Consider the following 17,026-nt stretch of genomic DNA (forward strand, 5'->3'; position numbering starts at 1 on the left):
TATGCTACAAAAGGGTACCACTCAGCTCGTGCCGTGACGAAGAGCCATGATGCTGATTATCAGTAGAAACACTAAAAGCTTTGTAATAACAAAGCTTTTAGTTCTCTCATTCTCAGATTGACTCTAGGTCAATTTTCTCAGGCTGGCCTATCTACTATTATTATCAAGAGATAAACGTTTGTGAATTTGTGAGTTTGTGGGTCATTCTCAAAACTGCGACACGATTGAAAAAAAAAATCTTACACTGATTTATGTCACTTTATTCATGAGAATCATTAATATAGACCTATAAACAGTATTTTAAAAATGGTAACCGAGCATGAGATATAATAGGTATTGAGAAAATTTAAAAATTAGAAAATGCATGTCCATGGTGCCGAACTGTAACCACGGAGCTTCGCATGGAGTAGATTTTTGTCCACGGAGTAAACTTGTGACTGACGATATTGACGAATAAATGAAAAAAATACAAACATTTTGGAATAATAAACATTTAATATTACTAGAAAAAATAGTAACATTATTCAGGAACATAACTGAGATCAAGTTTCTTTCACAAATCACAATAAAACTTATAAAACCTTTGGAGAAACAGTAATATTTTTACAGAAAACAACTAAGATAAAGTTTCTTTCAAAAATCTCAATAAAACTTATAAAAAACTTTGGAAATACAGTAATATTATTTAGTAACTTAACTAAGATCAAGTTTCTTTCAAAATCTCAATAAAACTTATAAATATCTTTGGAAAAACAGTAACATAATACTATAACTGAGGTCAAGTTTCTTAAAAAATCACAATAAAAGTTATAAAAAAAATTGCTTTAACAAGTAATTAAAAAATATTATCGTAATCACCATCATCATCAAAGAAATTTTTATATTTATTATTATTGTTTCCAGAAGGCACATCTTTAGGCATTTCAGTATTTATATTTGCATTATCTATCATGACATCACTATTATTATTAGAAATATCTTTCAAAACCGACTCTTCATACTCGCTGTCGCTATCATTTGTGAAAAACTTTGTGATTCGGTGCTTAAAAGCCATTTTTTTTCGAGAAATGCTTCCAACTTGTTCTACATCTTCGCTATCACTACTATTAGTCATATCAAACATTATTCGGCGTCTAGGTCCCTTGTAAATCTCAGGTTCTTCCATTTGCCCTATGAATTGTAACATCTGATCATTATCATCTAATTTTTTTGGAATGTCTGTATCTTTTTGGTATACATATTTTCCGATACCGTAGCGTTGGCAATCTTTCTCACATTTAAGACAGCTTAGTCTTCGCAAATAAATTGTATTTGGTTCAGAAATGTTCCACTGAATTTGGTGGACACGCATTGTGTTTTTTATCGTTTTTAGCTCTGGTATTTTAGACAAAAGTTCATCGGCAACGCTAATTTCTTCTTCTTTTACTAAAAATACGTCTACTTTTGTTTCTACTGCAGTGAGGGTTTTGTATAATGCCTCTAGATCTTCAATATCTTTTCCGAGAGCAACATGACGATCAGCCGTCCTTTTCACGTAAGCACCTATCCCATCTGGGGCACCCTTTCCATGCCCCGCTTCATGGAAATGCCAGCTAGCTTTTTGCAAGCTGTAGTGTTCTACTAAATGATTTGCAAATAAATAGAACATTTTTTTATTACGGTACTGGGTAGATGGACTTACTGTTAGGATGTGCAAAATATTTATTGGAGTAAATACTAAAAGGCGAGATAATATTCCTTTGAGATGAGCAAATACTGCACATGCATCATGCCTAAGGGATTCGGACAAACTGCAGAACGATTTTGCTACAATATCACCAGTTGTAGGTGATTTATGGTAAGTCACAACTGTGTGTAAAGTAATTTGCTGGCGAGAAGCGCCAAAATGCACAGACTGTATCTCTTTACTGTATTTACACATGTAATTCTCTGAAAAGTCCATGTGAATGAGAACTTCCCCATCTTGGAGTTGTTTTCTCAAATCAGACATTGTTTTTGCTTGCTGATTCCATGCATGTTTGTGTTGTAAAAATTTTGGCAACAAATTTATCATTTCAGTAATAAGTTTTACTTTCGTTGTGGATATATCTTTTTTTATCACATGTAATTCTCTGAAAAGTCCATGTGAATGAGAACTTCCCCATCTTGGAGTTGTTTTCTCAAATCAGACATTGTTTTTGCTTGCTGATTCCATGCATGTTTGTGTTGTAAAAATTTTGGCAACAAATTTATCATTTCAGTAATAAGTTTTACTTTCGTTGTGGATATATCTTTTTTTATTGTTCTAGAAACTTTTTTTGCAACTCCTGAGATGATCCGTTGCTCGCTGACCTTAGTCCACTTTTTATAAGAAATGAGGCCATCTTCGAAGGTATTTAATGCGGGAACTTTATGACAGCAAATTGGACAATTTCTCATCATGCATTCATCATTATCTGTCGAACATGTTACACTTTTTGCTATGTCATTTGAAGTTTTCTCGCGAATCAACTTAGAAATATGTAACTTGTCAATTATAAACTGAAAATTCTCATGAGTACTGCACAAACATGTTTCTCTTTTAGATATATTTGGTTCTAGAATCCAAAATGGTTTGAGACGGCAAAAAGTTGGGTAACTAATCTTATAAGGATGACCAAGAGATATGAACTTTTCAAAGAGATTACGTAAAGTATCTGATAGTAGGCGTCTTTGTTTTTTTACTTGATTGCGGGTAATGGTATCTTTCTTTCCGGGCATTATTCTGCTATTTTCATCAGATTCCAAAAACTTCAATACATCTTTCTTTCTCATGGCAGTTGTAACTTTAGATCGATCCACAATTCTAGCTCTTCATGGTAATATTTCTTTATCCCTTTGCGAAATTCTTACAGCATTTCGAGATTTCTGAACCCTAAGTGTATTAAGTTTAATCTGTAACTTTTTGATGGTTTTTTGTTGGTTTTCAATAACACGCTTTAGTAGACTATAGTTACGCTTTTTGAGTCTTTCTCCAACAACTTTCTGACGGGTGCTAGTTGAAGATGCCGGTGATGAACAGCCTGAAATCTGTGATGGACACTCTAGCAAATGATCCAAATTATGAACGTTTCCTTGCAAAGATTCGTCATCTGTAGTTGGAGGTGAATTTTCAGCTGCAACTCTCATTGCACTTTCTTGTCTTTTCTTTACTTGTTGTTTAGCTCTGTACTCTTTTCTCCAAATAGCTCGTTGCTTTCTTTGTTCTCTTGGTGTCATATTCTCAATAGTCTTGACTTTTTGTTCAACCTTCCTTTTCTGCCACCTTTCTCTTTCTTTTGCTTTAGCTGCTTCGTATGCTACGGGATCAGACTTGATTTTATCTCTTCGCCGTTGCTCACACTCTTTCTTTTTTCGTTTGCGCTCCTCTTTTTTTCTTTCTGACTGAGTTCCCGCCATTTTAATACTGCTGACAAAAAATATATTTGTCTAATATTGCCTTTTTGTAAAACAATATTAATACGGTTTACATATACATATAAATTTAAATAAACAAGCTACCAACGTCTCCATTCCATGGACATTCCTCCCACTCCGTGGATAAGTTGTGACCATGGCGTAGAGGTCCATGGAGCGTAGATTTTTGAACGTTTACCCGAGTGACACAAAATTCTTTTACATTTGGAGGTTAGACAGTAGTAATTCATTAAGATGTTCAATTAGAGAATATATTTTCATTATGAATCTATAGGAATACTTACGTATTACTTCTTAGGAATAATCCACGGAGTTGTTCATTTATGCTTTCTAATTTTAAGTCTTTTGAAATGTAATCCTCAAAAATATACTAAGCACTACAGGTGATGCACTGACACTATTTCTGTCAAAGCGATCGTTAATAAGTTGCCACTTTAAGAACAAAAATAGCCCAAATATTGTAATATGATTTTTTTATAAACATTTGATTGTTGAAGAACATAGCGTTCATGGAGTGGTAAAAAAACTTGCCGGTGAGATTAAAGCCGAAACTTAGGTACAATAATAGGTAATATTAAAGCAAAAGTTATGTAACAGCAATCCCTAACCTTTTAGCATATGATTATAATACATAAAATACCACGTTTTTTTGAGAGAACATGCCTAAAAAAAATGTTTTGATTATAAACTCGTAGTTGTGACAAGGCATGGAGCGGAGTTTTCACCTATTTAAAAATTAATAAAAAATTCTACATAATAATTATAGCTATTTTGTAAATAGGCACTTTTAAAATAAGTATGTAGGTTAGCATTAAATCTAAAACTAATACAACAAAGTAAAAACTTTAGTCGTAAAACATGTGTGACAGTTTTGCTGCTCAATTTTGAGAATGGCCCTTGTATGTTTGAGGCGTCTAATCTCCAAAACTACCGAACCGATTTTCACCAATAGAAAGGTTTATTATCCAAGATTGCTATTTATTTATTTTATTTATAACACACTAGAGTATAGTATTTACTATTTTATAGGCTATATTGTATCCCAAAATTCCCACGAGAGCGAAGCCCCGTGCAACATCTAGTTGTAAATAATGTTGATTTAATTATCCAAAGGCTGATCATCTAGGGTCTTTGGCATCAGCAAAGAAATAAAACAAATAAATTGTGCTAATTATGATTATTCCAATCGATATCCTTCAAGAAGTCCGGCTGCGCGTCCCTGCATTTATCCGCGGCACTCTTGTAGCAGTGCTCCTCAATGACTACCATCTCACCGTCGTCACACTCGCAGATGAAGCACTCGTCCATGATCTTCCCTGGTTTGTAGCACTTGTGGGCTGTGTGGTTGTGGTCCAGGGGGGTGGCCAGGTCCGGGATGTCGGAGCCGGTGACATCTACGACTAAATTAAAAAACAAATTGAAAATATTGAATTTTGGATCATTACTGTCAACACTGTCTTCTTTCTAAAAAAATTCTTCCATTTAGGATGAGCTTCGATTACCCGGATTTTATGTATGATAGTGTTATTTAAACTTTCGCATTTTTAGGAGTGGATGGAGCTTAGGACTACATGCGACTGCGAATTAGTTGAAACGTCAGCTGAATCAAATAAAAAAGGTTCTCGTGCTCAACTCTTTAAGACAACTGGAAGTAGGAAGTAGGAGAAATCTAACTTGCAAGATTTGATTGCAGACAACGGGACAGGTGAAACTAAACAAAATTATGACTACGTACTACCTTTGCCTCCGTCGTTTCTTCTCCCCAGTAAGGCTGGATAGTTGACATTAGGGAATTTCTGCTCGCAATAGCCTCTCATAGGACGACAGAATGCCATCAGATCTCCAGACATCGGGCAGATGCACTCCTTACACCTGGAAATATCAGTCAGTAAGCCTAAACACTATTTCTTCGACGGACTAGGGTTTGAGACATGACGTCTCAAATCCCTAGTCCGTCGGAGAAGTCACAGACGAGAATAACAACGGGACTTGATGAAAGACTAATGAAATTTACTGTGATTTTGCGAAATTTACAGGGTTTTACAAATCAGTTATCATCTTTAATAATAGAATAATACGTGGAAAATAAATAAAACATCACAACATTTCATCAAGTGTGTGGTGCGGCAGCGGGTGCGCAGAGCTGACGGCGGTAAAACTCTAGATGTCAATCACGTGCCGGCAAGCGCTGAACATTCATTAAGAGGTGAGCTGTCGTCAAAGTTGCAGAAAGACGCTGGACGCAAGCTGCTTTCAAACGGTCATTGTGGAATTCTTTGGGAGAGACCAGCAGTGGACTTCTTGTGGCTGAGATGATGATGATGATAAAACACCGTGTATGTACCTCATGATGTACATGGAGCCAGCGGTACACTTCCAGTACATCTCTCCAGGCCCGTTCACAGTCTGTTCCACGCAGTGTTCTTCTTTCGCTCGCCTCAGATTCTGTTGGGTTTGACTCGACTGCCGTGGTGGAGGAAAAGGTAGAACAATTAGTTAGGTAAGCATTAAGTGAGTGACCAAGAATAGATTTCAAAAAATAAACAAAAATTGACCACTAAAGAAATAGGACGCAGAGACATGGCGCTTAAGAAATGACTCATGAGAGCCTGGTTTCAGTCGTGCTCCATAGCGACGACGCAGCATGTTGTAGCTCCGTTGTTTTCCTTTTTCGACACTGACGGTTGTGACAATGACGTCCATTGACGTAAGTCGAAACTTGATACATTATTCTGGGTTCTCTGTCAACGGACATCAAGACGACGGAGCGCGGTGAGCAATGGGGACTGAGCTCTTACAATATGATACTCGATCTCGGTGAATCTGGGTAGGTACTTACTGAACGGAGTTCTATGAAATCTGGTACACGTGTAGAATTGTAACTTAGAATAGCAGATAAGTACCCTTTTATCCCGAAAATATCCACGGGAGCGACGCCGGAGCGGAGCTAGTTGTTAATTAATAACGGTTGATCTTACATAATTTATCACATTACATCAAGTTCTTGACGTTGTGAATATTGTCATGTGGTTGTTGAGATGGACAACCTATCACATTCTTGTTCTTTCTGGTTTTTGTTGGCTCGTTGCTACACATATTATAACCTACCAACAATACCACCACAGCACTAATCTATTGTATGAACAAGTGTGTTGGTCGAACTGGCCACATCTATAACCTGCGAGTTCTATTGAATAAACCAGGTATGCCTTTCTCGTTTCTACCCTGGTCCGTCTCAGTGCGTTAAAGGGAATAAATAATAAGCAAATTACTATTTAAATCATATTTATTTTAACCTTTAAATGTTTATGACATCAATACGGGCAAACTTGACGACAGCCATACCTGGTTTTTGACTTGGCATCGTTTAAGGATAAATCGATTAAAAATTCCCACTTACAGTTAGATTCGGAGAATGTTCTTCTTCGCATTGCATATGTGTGCACGTGGCGTAGGCTTTCAGTCCAATATCAGGGCATATACAGAGCTTGCAGCCGATGGTAAACTCCTCGCCGGGGAAACACACGTCCAGCTGCCGGATTCCGTCGCTTGGCTGGTTCGAAAGCAAGTTCTGCGAAATCTTAAATATCCTCTTCCAAGGCGCATCGGCTTCCGAGCAAGTGTGGTTTGTGCAGACCCTATCATTCCTGTCACCATTCGGAGGACACACGCACACGTTACAGTCCTCACTGAACAAATGCCCCGGCTCGCATGCACTCGACCTCAAAAATGATTTCTCACATATATTCTTTGAACATCTTCCCACATTCTTGATGCCGTCTTCCGGGCACAAGCAAGTGTTGCAGTCCACGACAAAATACGTCAAGGGGTCACATGTTATTATCTCATCTTTCACCTCGTTTACTCCGCCGGTTGCATCGCATGTATTTTTTGTACATGTTCTTCCGAAATAGCTTCCGTTGTTTGGACATATGCAGAAATTACAGCCCTCCTTCAGCACTGATCCTGGCGTGCAAGTGTTGCTCAGTTCAGAGTTCGACATAGCGATAACAGATTTTCGACCTTTTGCTATTATTCTTTTAGATTCGCAATCATCGTACGTACACCATTGGGGGTCTATCGTGCCGTTCTTTGAGCAGTAACACGTGTTGCAATCAATTTGAACAAAAGTATGTGGGTCACATTTCTTTAAATCAGACGCATGTTCTTTACTCTTCTCTGTAGTTACCAACTTATGCGTACTATTAATATTATCAAAAGGATACTCAACGGCTATTGCGCAAGCTTTCATGTCAATGTATCCGTTTTCGGGACAAATACAATATTTGTTATCCTTTTTGTAAACGGAGTAGGGTTGACAGAAGTTATTGACAATGTTACTTCTAATAATGTTCCGGTCTAAGAGTTGGTCGTTTGTGATACTTTCATTTAAAACTCTGATAAAAATTTCGAGTCGGCTTTGCGATGTACAGGATTTAGAGCAGTATTCCGAGTACGTCTGTCCGTTGCGCAAGCATAGGCATTGTATGCAGACTGAGACCATCTCCCCTGGAGTGCATTCATCTTTCAACTCTTCAAACTTTTTCAAGCAGTCTAATTGGAGACATGCTTTCTCGTTAATCTTCCCATCAGAAGTACAAATGCAATAAAAACATTTCGGTTTCGTGAAACTATTTGGTACACATTTATTCGTGTTCCTTCTCTCGACCCTGAGCATTTTTAACTTCGAAGTATTATTACAGACTGCGTTGGTGCAGAATTTCTCGTCAAGAAAGCCTTCGTCGGGACACCAACAGACATTGCAGTCTTTTTTGAAGAAGATTCTGGGCGTGCATTTCTGTTTTGACTTCTGGTTGCTGTGGCAGGTGGCTACGCATTTGTCCAACGAGAATATGCCACCGTCGGAGCATAAGCATTGCAAACAGGGGAATAAGTACATGACGTTTGGTATACAGACGTTGTTTCCTGACACGAGTTTCTTCAAAGATGCTGACTCTTCTATTGTGCAGAATTTGTCTCTGACGCACTTCGCTTCGGAGATTTGTGCGGAAGGGGGGCAGACGCAAACGCTGCAGTTGACGTAGTAAGATCTGTAAGGGACGCACCAGCTTGTGTTGGGGACAGCTGGCGTGATCGTTTGTTTCACGGGACTGGGGGCTCTCTTGTTAGTCTCGTCCGGGCAGACGCGCATGGAGCACGCGAGTTGGCCACTCTCCTGACAGATGCACTGGTTGCAGCCCTGCCAGATGATCTGTCCGGACGGACACATGTGTCGACGCCGACCAATCACGTGGCAGTTCGTCTCGTTAAGCTGTCCGTTGTTGTCGCACACACACAGCTTCCCATTCTCGAGGTATTGTGAATATGGCACGCACGTACCTGGAGCGAAGGAAAGGTTAATTATATTCGAATTTGGAATGGAAAGGATGGTGAAAAATGGAGTACTCACGATTGGAAGATGAAGATAGAAGTAATTGTGAGATGAATGCTAGTAATACCGTTTTCGCCGGCATTGTCTCACTGAATAAAATGTAAATCAATTGATCGTTAAAATTAATTTCACGCGTGAAATGTGTGCATGTTAATAAAATCCCGTCATTTTTTAAGTTTGCCTTTTATTACCGCCGTTATTTATTAGGGCGCCCGTAAAAAAATCAATTAAATTTTCAATTTGTTGCCTGCCCAGTTAATGAGGAAAGATATAAAATTGGAATTGCTATTGGCTTTAAAGATTTTATCGTAAATAAATTAACTTGCTTTCTCGTGCATGTAACTAGGTATATCTATTAGGTATAGGTACCCAACATTACTATTTTAGTACAAATAGGAACTTTTACCGGTTTTTTTACCTGTTGTTATTGCAATAAAGACTATGGTTGAGTTTGGGTTTACCTAGTTTCACTTAAGTAGTATATTTATCTCTCTTTCATCTTTGCGTGTTCCCGATTACATACAGAGTTGTGACGCCCCAAAGCCCAGGGCTCACGTAAAGAAATAACCATAACATTTGGCTATGATTTTACGACTGGCTACCTGCCTGACTCTTTGGAAATGCTATTGTTCCCTATCAGCTATTAAGGCTGTGTGTGTGTCCCTTAGTCACCTCGTACGACATCCACGGGAGTATATTACTATATTAGAGCGGAACACGCCTCGACTAGGTTTATATAAGTATAGGATAAGACAAATATTAAAGGAAAAAAAAAACAATTGAATGAATTGCATAATTTAAAAATAGAATATTCATTATGTAGATCGTTATACGTTGAACTTAGCCACTTATGTCATTACAAAGTAAACGTGTCATTTATACATATTGGGTTTGCGCCAACCTTATGCCGGCTCCTTCGCCAAACGTCTGGGTTTGCATTTCACTTCTCACTATCGAAACGATTCGAAGTGAAAAGCAGCGAACCAATGACATTTCGGGTTAGTTGTTGTTGCGTCACAACGGCGCATTATGATTGGTTCGCTGTGTCTCACTTCGAATCGACTCGATGGTGAGATATAAATAGCAAACTCGCACTAAGCCCTTTGTGCACATTGTTGATTTTTCATTGCGGTAAACAAAAGCACGCATACAAATTGAGCAATGTTCACGCATTCGCGTCGGCATTCTGTCCTAGTTCGGCGACAGTGTGGAGCCGGCATTAAAGTTTAAGAAATTAGGATAATCGTAGTGTTTAGTCGCTGTTCGGTTTCTGAAGGCTGAGGGCCTGCATGTAGTTGAGGCAGGTCATGGCCGTGCAGCGCAGCGCCCTGTCTTCCTGGCAGTAGCATCTATTGCATCTATCTCTGCAACACAAATAACTATTCTTATATCTTAAGGAACCATTAAGGTTACTAAAGGTCTGCGTTACTAACGTCCCCGTTCTGTCTCCATTTCCATATCGTGTTCGCATTGTGTCAAATAAGTAGTTTGTAGCTTTGGTAAACATCATTTAATTTAGAATATGACGTGAAAAAGTGCCTGTGAAGGCCTAATTTCTGAATTCGGATTCTGATTCGATTTTGATTTTGATAAGGACGTGTGTATAATCATCAATTTATTTATTTCATTTATTTTTATTACTAATATTATAAATGCAAAGTAAATTTGTTTGTTTGTTACATCTTCACGCTCTATCTAATCAACCAATCTTCATGAAATGTTGTAGTCTAAAATATGGAGAAGGACATATGGTATTTTCATCCCGGAAAAATAACTGTTTCCGTTGGAAATTTACACGGGCGAAGCCGCTGGCAAAAGCTTGTAGAGAATATAATAAAAAACAAACACAAATAAAACTGAAGCCACACATACTTGTAAACAGTTCCGGGTATGCAATCCTGGCCCTTGGTCAGACTGAGGGGGGCACGGGAGCTGTCCAGGGCTCCATGAAGCCGCTTCCTGGACTGCTCCTGGCACTTCTTCACAGCTTCACAGGTCAGCTTGTCGTCCACGCAGCGGCATATCATGCAGGGGTCCTCTTTCACGTCTTTGGAGCATGGTAGTCCTGAAAATAAGTCATTTAGTCGGTACCAGCATATTCCGTTAAGTTACCTTAAGTATCCTTCTTCATGTTTCGAACAGGTGGTAGTCCAGTGGTTAAGACGTCTGAGGGCTTATTGCGGGTTTTCATTTCACTCTCATCTCACCATCGTATCGATTCGAAGAAATCTAATTTGCAAGATTTGATTACAGACTTACAACGGGACAGATGAAACTAAAATAAAGCTTGTAATAAAATAATTGATTACCTGATCTTTTCCTGGCCTCGACTTTATTCATGTCATCGATGCTCAAGCAAAAGTTGTGGGTGCAGAGCAGGTTCTTATTAGCGAGACAGATGCATGTGTTGCAGTCCACCTTATATGTGTGGCCGGGGTCGCACTTAGTGGACAGGTTGGGCAGTTCCAGTAGCTTCGTTATGTCTATCTTGTCGGTTTTTACGCCATAATCGTCCGGTGTCGAGTCTCGGTAAGCTGGAAGATAATACGCTGTTCAAAGACAATGACAACTAACATACATACATACATCTGTACACATATAATAAACATCTGTGCACATATAGTAAACATATATAATACTCCTGTGGGAATTTCAGGATTAAATTGTATGTATTATTCCAGGTTATATTCTATCTGTGTACCAAATTTCATAACAATCCGTCCAGTAGATTTCGCCTGCGTAAATTTCCCACGGGAACACTTATTTTTCCGGGATGAAAAGTACCTTATGTCCTTTCTACACTTCAAACTACATGTATGCAAGATTGGTTCAGTAGTGTGAAGAAATAACAAACTTACTTACGCATAATTATAAAATTTGTTAGGACTAGATGTTCCCCGGGGCTTCGCTCCCGTGGGAATTTTGAGATAAAATATAGCCTATAGCAATCTTGGATAAAGTACCTTTCTAATGGTGAAAGAATATTTGAAATCAGTTTGGTAGTTTCGGAGATCACCCGCCTCAAACATACAAAGTCACAAACTCACAAACGCTTACCTCTTTATAATAATAAATAGTATAGATTAATAGGATAATCATACGAACTCACATTTAATTTCAAGTTTACAATTTGGCCCAACAGGACCGTCAGCACAGACGGCTTTCCTATCATGTTCGCAGTAGCACTTCCTACAGCCCTTCTTATAGAACTTGCCTACGCCACAGGCACCGGTCGGAAGCTCGGGTAAGTCCAGCTGTTTCTTATGGTATGGTACCTGTCTCGAAATGTACAGTCGAGGGCAGATAAACCTAACCCACATGTCAGTTGTTGAGTTAACTCAAAAACTAGTCGACAAAGTGGAAAGTAGATAAAGTGGTACAGGAATTATAAGGCCTAATCACACAGACTGAGTTATCAATCACCAAAGAAAGTTCGAGACTTGTTTTATGGGTATCAACTCGAAACTTAATTATTACTTAAATAGATAAATATCCAAGATCTGGGTTAATTTGGGCAATATCATTTTCCATCTAGACCTGATCGGGGATCGAACCCGGGACTCCAGCACTGAAGTCTGGTACGACGGCTACAGAGGACGTCTCTAGTCATTGTGTAGGGATGTTTGAAATTTGCACCAAAATAAAGGGATTGAGAAAAAGATGACAAAAAACATAGAAGCCGTGATGGTCCAGTGGTTAAGACTGTCTGTGAGGTCTATGATCGAAAGGTCCCAGTTTTGAATCCCACATGAGTATGTACACGAATCTATATCTGGTTTTTATAAATATTTGCAGGTTGATTCATTCATGAATATGTAACAAAACACTATCTATACCTTTATTATATTAATCTGTCATTAAAAAGTGGGCCCAATACGGATTAGCGGGTTCATACTAATTATAACTAGCGGCCCGTCCCGGCTTCGCTCGGTTATACACTATACCTTCCTTAGGAATTACACTCTCTATTAATAAAAACCGTATAAAAATTCGTCCACTCGTTTTTGAGATTATCGCGTTCACACGGACACGCGACAAAGGAATTTCTTTTTATAATATGTAAAGATAAAATTCAATATACTTTTTCTAATTGGTCGCCTTTGCTTTTCTTCAATTTATTTCTGTCTTTTCCTTTAAAACACATTTTTTTGGTGCACTTGAGGTCCTTCTTCATAGTGCACCGGCAGATATTGCATTCCTTCCTATACAACTTGCCTTCTTCGCATTCTTCTCCATCACGAATCTCTGGAATGTTCCCGTTCGCATTGGGGGTGTGAATGTTTCTAGTAGCGTCCGCTAAAAAAGTTTTGCGTCAAACGTAAGATTATTTTGGTGGTAATAACACGTAATTGTTTTACTTGAATTGTGTTCTAAGCTATTATTTAAAATAAAATAAACGATTTGGTATTCAGTTCATAATGTTATATTATATTCTTTGTATTATATTCTTTGTAAATATATTCGAAAAAATACAATAAAAAAATATTAGAATGTTGTACGGAAATGCTAATAATATTCTCGCCGCCATTTCGGTTGGAAACCATCCATGTCATCCCGCCACGCTGTCTTCGTTTAATGTGCAACTACTTAAGTACAATCTAAATAAGTACTTTTATTATATAATTTACACCAATATACCAACTACCTACCTGCGCAGAAACCAGATTTTTACATCGCGCTAAAATACTTCAGCCAATCATAGCGTGCCAAACCCTGGATGTGTTGGCACGCTATGATTGGCTGGCGCGCTATGATTGGCTAATTAAGAAATTTATTGAATGCTTCATAATGTGCGTGTGGTCTGAGGGCCTATTTCTTGAAATTCTATGAAATTATGCCTGGGATTTAGTGAACATTCCAAAAGAATTGTGAAAGTTGGAATTAGATTTTGTGAAAGCCAAATAAGGGAGTTACGATGTTTTACGAAAGGCCCTCAGTCCTCATAGTGTCGTCTGAGGGCCCACCTTCTCAAAAACTATACATGCTACACACATGATCAACGCCTATTGGTATTTCTCAGAGCGTTTTTATCAACCGTAGTTAATAACCTATCTAAAAAAAATATAACATAGGTGAAAGAAATGGTTATAAACGTAAAAATAATTCAAATTTAATTGTATTCAAAGAATGAAATCAATATTAGTCAGATGTACTAAGCAACGCTTCCAAACAAATCATTGAAGTACAAGACAGCACTTTTTTCTTTGAGCATATACACGTGTTGCATCGGTACCGGTACTTCCTAAATGGTACACACGTTTCTTTGTCACTAAAAACTTCAGGTAAACTCAGGAAAGCTTTCTTACGATTCCTCAACTTCTCTACCTTCTTAGTGATCTCACATTTTTTATTTGTACAAGCCCAATTCCCTGCAATACAATAACATGTGTTGCAATCGACTTCTGCCAAATCCGCCTGCGAACAACGATCAGAAAACACGGGTATAGTGCGCAAACGTGTATCATGTTGGATCAGTACGTCGAAAAGTTCGTTTTTTATCTTCTGGATTCTATGCTCGGAGATGCTAACACAGAGTCTATCAATGTAGACGTTGATGTCACTACACGAGCATAGCTCATCTGTCGTTCTCAATATGTCTCCGAACACGCAGCGATCTATTTTGTGGCCTTTCGTGCAAGTTCTAGTGGTACAACGTGAAGGATCGATGTAGCCGGACTCGTCGCAGATGCACATGTTGCAGTCAACTAGATACATCTTGTTAGGCATGCAAGAAAATTCTTTGGTTCTTAGTGCGGGGGTGCTCAACATGTCCCTGGCTCTGATGATGTGGAAGTTTTGGTAGCAGTTCTTTGAGCGCCAGTCACCAAACTCATTGCAGGTGCAGATAAGGTTTTGCTCTTGGTATGTGTAGTTCGGCTCGCATTGTCTTTGTTGGAAGAGCATGTTGATTTCTGAAAGATACATACACAATTTAAGTGTATTGATTTTTCAAAAATATCATAGTTTAAATGTCTAGTAGTTGTACTATCTTTTGAATTTAATCAAAGCCAACTTTTATATACGGAATTATATATAGGTACACGCATTCCTCCTCAAGCATAATTTTGTGGTAATATTTAAATCTGTGATTTAAGTATTGAACTTAAGATTTGCATAACTGCGTATTATAAACGTTACAACAATCGCTTCCACGAAACAGATATTTATATCTGCTTTGATTTCCTCTCTCTGTTTTTCATTTGAAAGTTTATCTTCCAGCCACTGAGCGTCGGAGCTCAGGGTCTGTTATCCTACTCGTCTCCAATTCGCACGGTCTTCGACATTGCTAGTTGCCACACCATTTATCAACCTTAACGACATCAAGTCAGCATTTCTTGCTTTGTATAAATAATAGATAATTAATTTTATATACAGGTTTACTGGATGGTATCAAACGCAAAACCTAATAAAGACTTTGGGTACATCAAAACCAGCAACATTTATTCTACGACTTTTCGTGATTCGTACTTTTTTTTTCATATAAAAAATACAATCTAATTTGCGATTCTACACATCTTAACTCTATGTAATAGCCAAGCAACACGAGTAGCAGCAGTACAGTAGCGTTATGTAGCGGAATCGAACATAGAGTTAACGTTTTATAGAAACGACATTAAAACTAAAAAAAGGTTTTTTTTTGTATTTATTACGTTTAGACAAAAATCGTAGAACAAAAGATGTTAGTCTCTATGTACCTTATGTAAAACTTTATGCGCTTTTGTAAGGTTATGCGATAGATACCAGTAACCCTGTATTCGTCCTAGATAAATATAATTAGAACATATTTCATTCAAGAAGTGGGCCCTCAGACCACACGTATATATTTCAACTTACCTGATCGGTCCTCGAGGTAGTCCACTCTCCGCACGCAGTGGTAGACACCGTCAGTCCCGCATATGCAGCTGTGCCGGGGCCCGTCTATATTTTCCGTCGGCACACACAGTTTTGACGTCTCTCCGACCGCTGTTATCCAATGACGTTACACGTCAAAAACGATAAACTACCGAAAACACAGACCAACCGGTGGGATATATTTAAATTAAACAAAACTAATTTATTGACTTTATAACAGACTTTTTAGCCTAATTAGGTAGTGTCTTTATATTATTTAAGATATTGAATTATATTATCTATAATATAACATTATGAACTAAAAAGTCAAGCGTTTAACACAATATAACTCAGTCAATTTATGTTTAATTTAGAAGGTTTGTTTATAAAAATATATTTCATCTCGTTCTGTCAATTCCAAATTAAAAACATACTTTATCTTAAAGTATGCTTTGACTTTTTATGAATAACAGTAATAATACAAAGTAGTAGTAAACTATTTCGAGTATTGCAGTACGAAAAGTTTTAATGTAGGTATAACTAACTCCGTTATAACTAAAATAAAAGACATCGTTACTGTGTTTATTTAATAACTGGTGATTATTTTTATTCAAACTAAACGCAAATGTATTTTTTTTTTAATTTAGCCTAGGCATAAAGCTTATTTTATTCTAGGTACCCACCTAGAATAAAATAAGCTTTATGCTAAGAATATATAGGCTATAGGCAAAGATTTTTATCAACGTGCATTTAAAGTACTTTATTTTTTTTTCCTAACGTTGAAAAAAAAACTCGCATGTTAACTACGCAATGTGCTTACGTTGATTCGCGGATATTCATCGGATAGTGTATTTCTAGCTTAAAAAATGGAGGCACTTACAAAGCACACAGTCCACCCCGTTGACATATATTACCAGGAAACTTAAAAATATCGTCACAATCATTATGCGATCATATCCAATCTAATGTTTAAAGCAATTTGGCCGTTAGAACTTTATTCATTAGTCGTAGGAGGAAGTCGTAAATTATGTTTTAATTAAACGCTGATACCAATGCTCGATTACTGAGCTTAAGTGGCAAATTACATAAACATGTACAGAGGACTGTACGTCTGTATATTATTTCTGTATAAATTTATGTTACTTCAGTTCATTAATACACATATGTTTTGCAAAAGTTAATTAATTTAAATGAAAATGATCCCTAAAGATAGGAAATAATAAAGTTACTGAAAAACACAAAATGTACTGTTTAAATAATTTATAAATATAATAAAACTATAACTAGGCTTATGTATTTACGTAGAAGATATTGAAGAAATTCATTAATCAATCATCAATTCAATCTGGCACGGGTTTCATCGCGATA

At 37.5% G+C, this 17,026-nt stretch overlaps 3 protein-coding genes across 4 annotated transcripts; all 3 read right to left on the reverse strand.

Moving 5' to 3' along the window:
• Positions 1-2,832: 2,832 nt before the first annotated feature.
• Positions 2,833-3,417, reverse strand: LOC128679815 (capping protein inhibiting regulator of actin dynamics-like). Its single transcript, XM_053762272.1, has one exon. It carries the CDS (start codon positions 3,415-3,417, stop codon positions 2,833-2,835), a length of 585 nt encoding a protein of 194 aa, XP_053618247.1.
• Positions 3,418-4,563: 1,146 nt separating this feature from the next.
• LOC128679759 (uncharacterized) lies at positions 4,564-9,065 on the reverse strand. Of its 2 annotated transcripts, none has more exons than XM_053762184.2 (5): positions 8,846-9,065; positions 6,836-8,775; positions 5,780-5,898; positions 5,171-5,307; positions 4,564-4,835 (listed from the first exon to the last, which is right to left on the reverse strand). In XM_053762184.2, the coding sequence occupies exons 1-5, from the start codon at positions 8,907-8,909 to the stop codon at positions 4,603-4,605; spliced, it is 2,493 nt and encodes an 830-aa protein (XP_053618159.1). In that variant the 5' UTR covers positions 8,910-9,065; the 3' UTR covers positions 4,564-4,602. The 2 variants fall into 2 exon arrangements, with proteins under 2 accessions (XP_053618159.1, XP_053618160.1); XM_053762185.2 differs by having other exon boundaries at positions 5,174-5,307; positions 8,846-9,064.
• Positions 9,066-9,611: 546 nt separating this feature from the next.
• On the reverse strand, positions 9,612-16,686 carry LOC128679816 (uncharacterized). The gene is made up of 8 exons (XM_053762273.1): positions 16,539-16,686; positions 15,662-15,790; positions 13,969-14,739; positions 12,909-13,123; positions 11,937-12,102; positions 11,137-11,361; positions 10,700-10,892; positions 9,612-10,191 (listed from the first exon to the last, which is right to left on the reverse strand). Exons 1-8 carry the CDS (start codon positions 16,600-16,602, stop codon positions 10,080-10,082), a joined length of 1,875 nt encoding a protein of 624 aa, XP_053618248.1. The 5' UTR covers positions 16,603-16,686; the 3' UTR covers positions 9,612-10,079.
• Positions 16,687-17,026: the final 340 nt, after the last annotated feature.

This window comes from Plodia interpunctella, chromosome 22 (assembly GCF_027563975.2).
Source record: "Plodia interpunctella isolate USDA-ARS_2022_Savannah chromosome 22, ilPloInte3.2, whole genome shotgun sequence".
Classification (NCBI taxonomy): Eukaryota; Metazoa; Arthropoda; class Insecta; order Lepidoptera; family Pyralidae; genus Plodia; species Plodia interpunctella.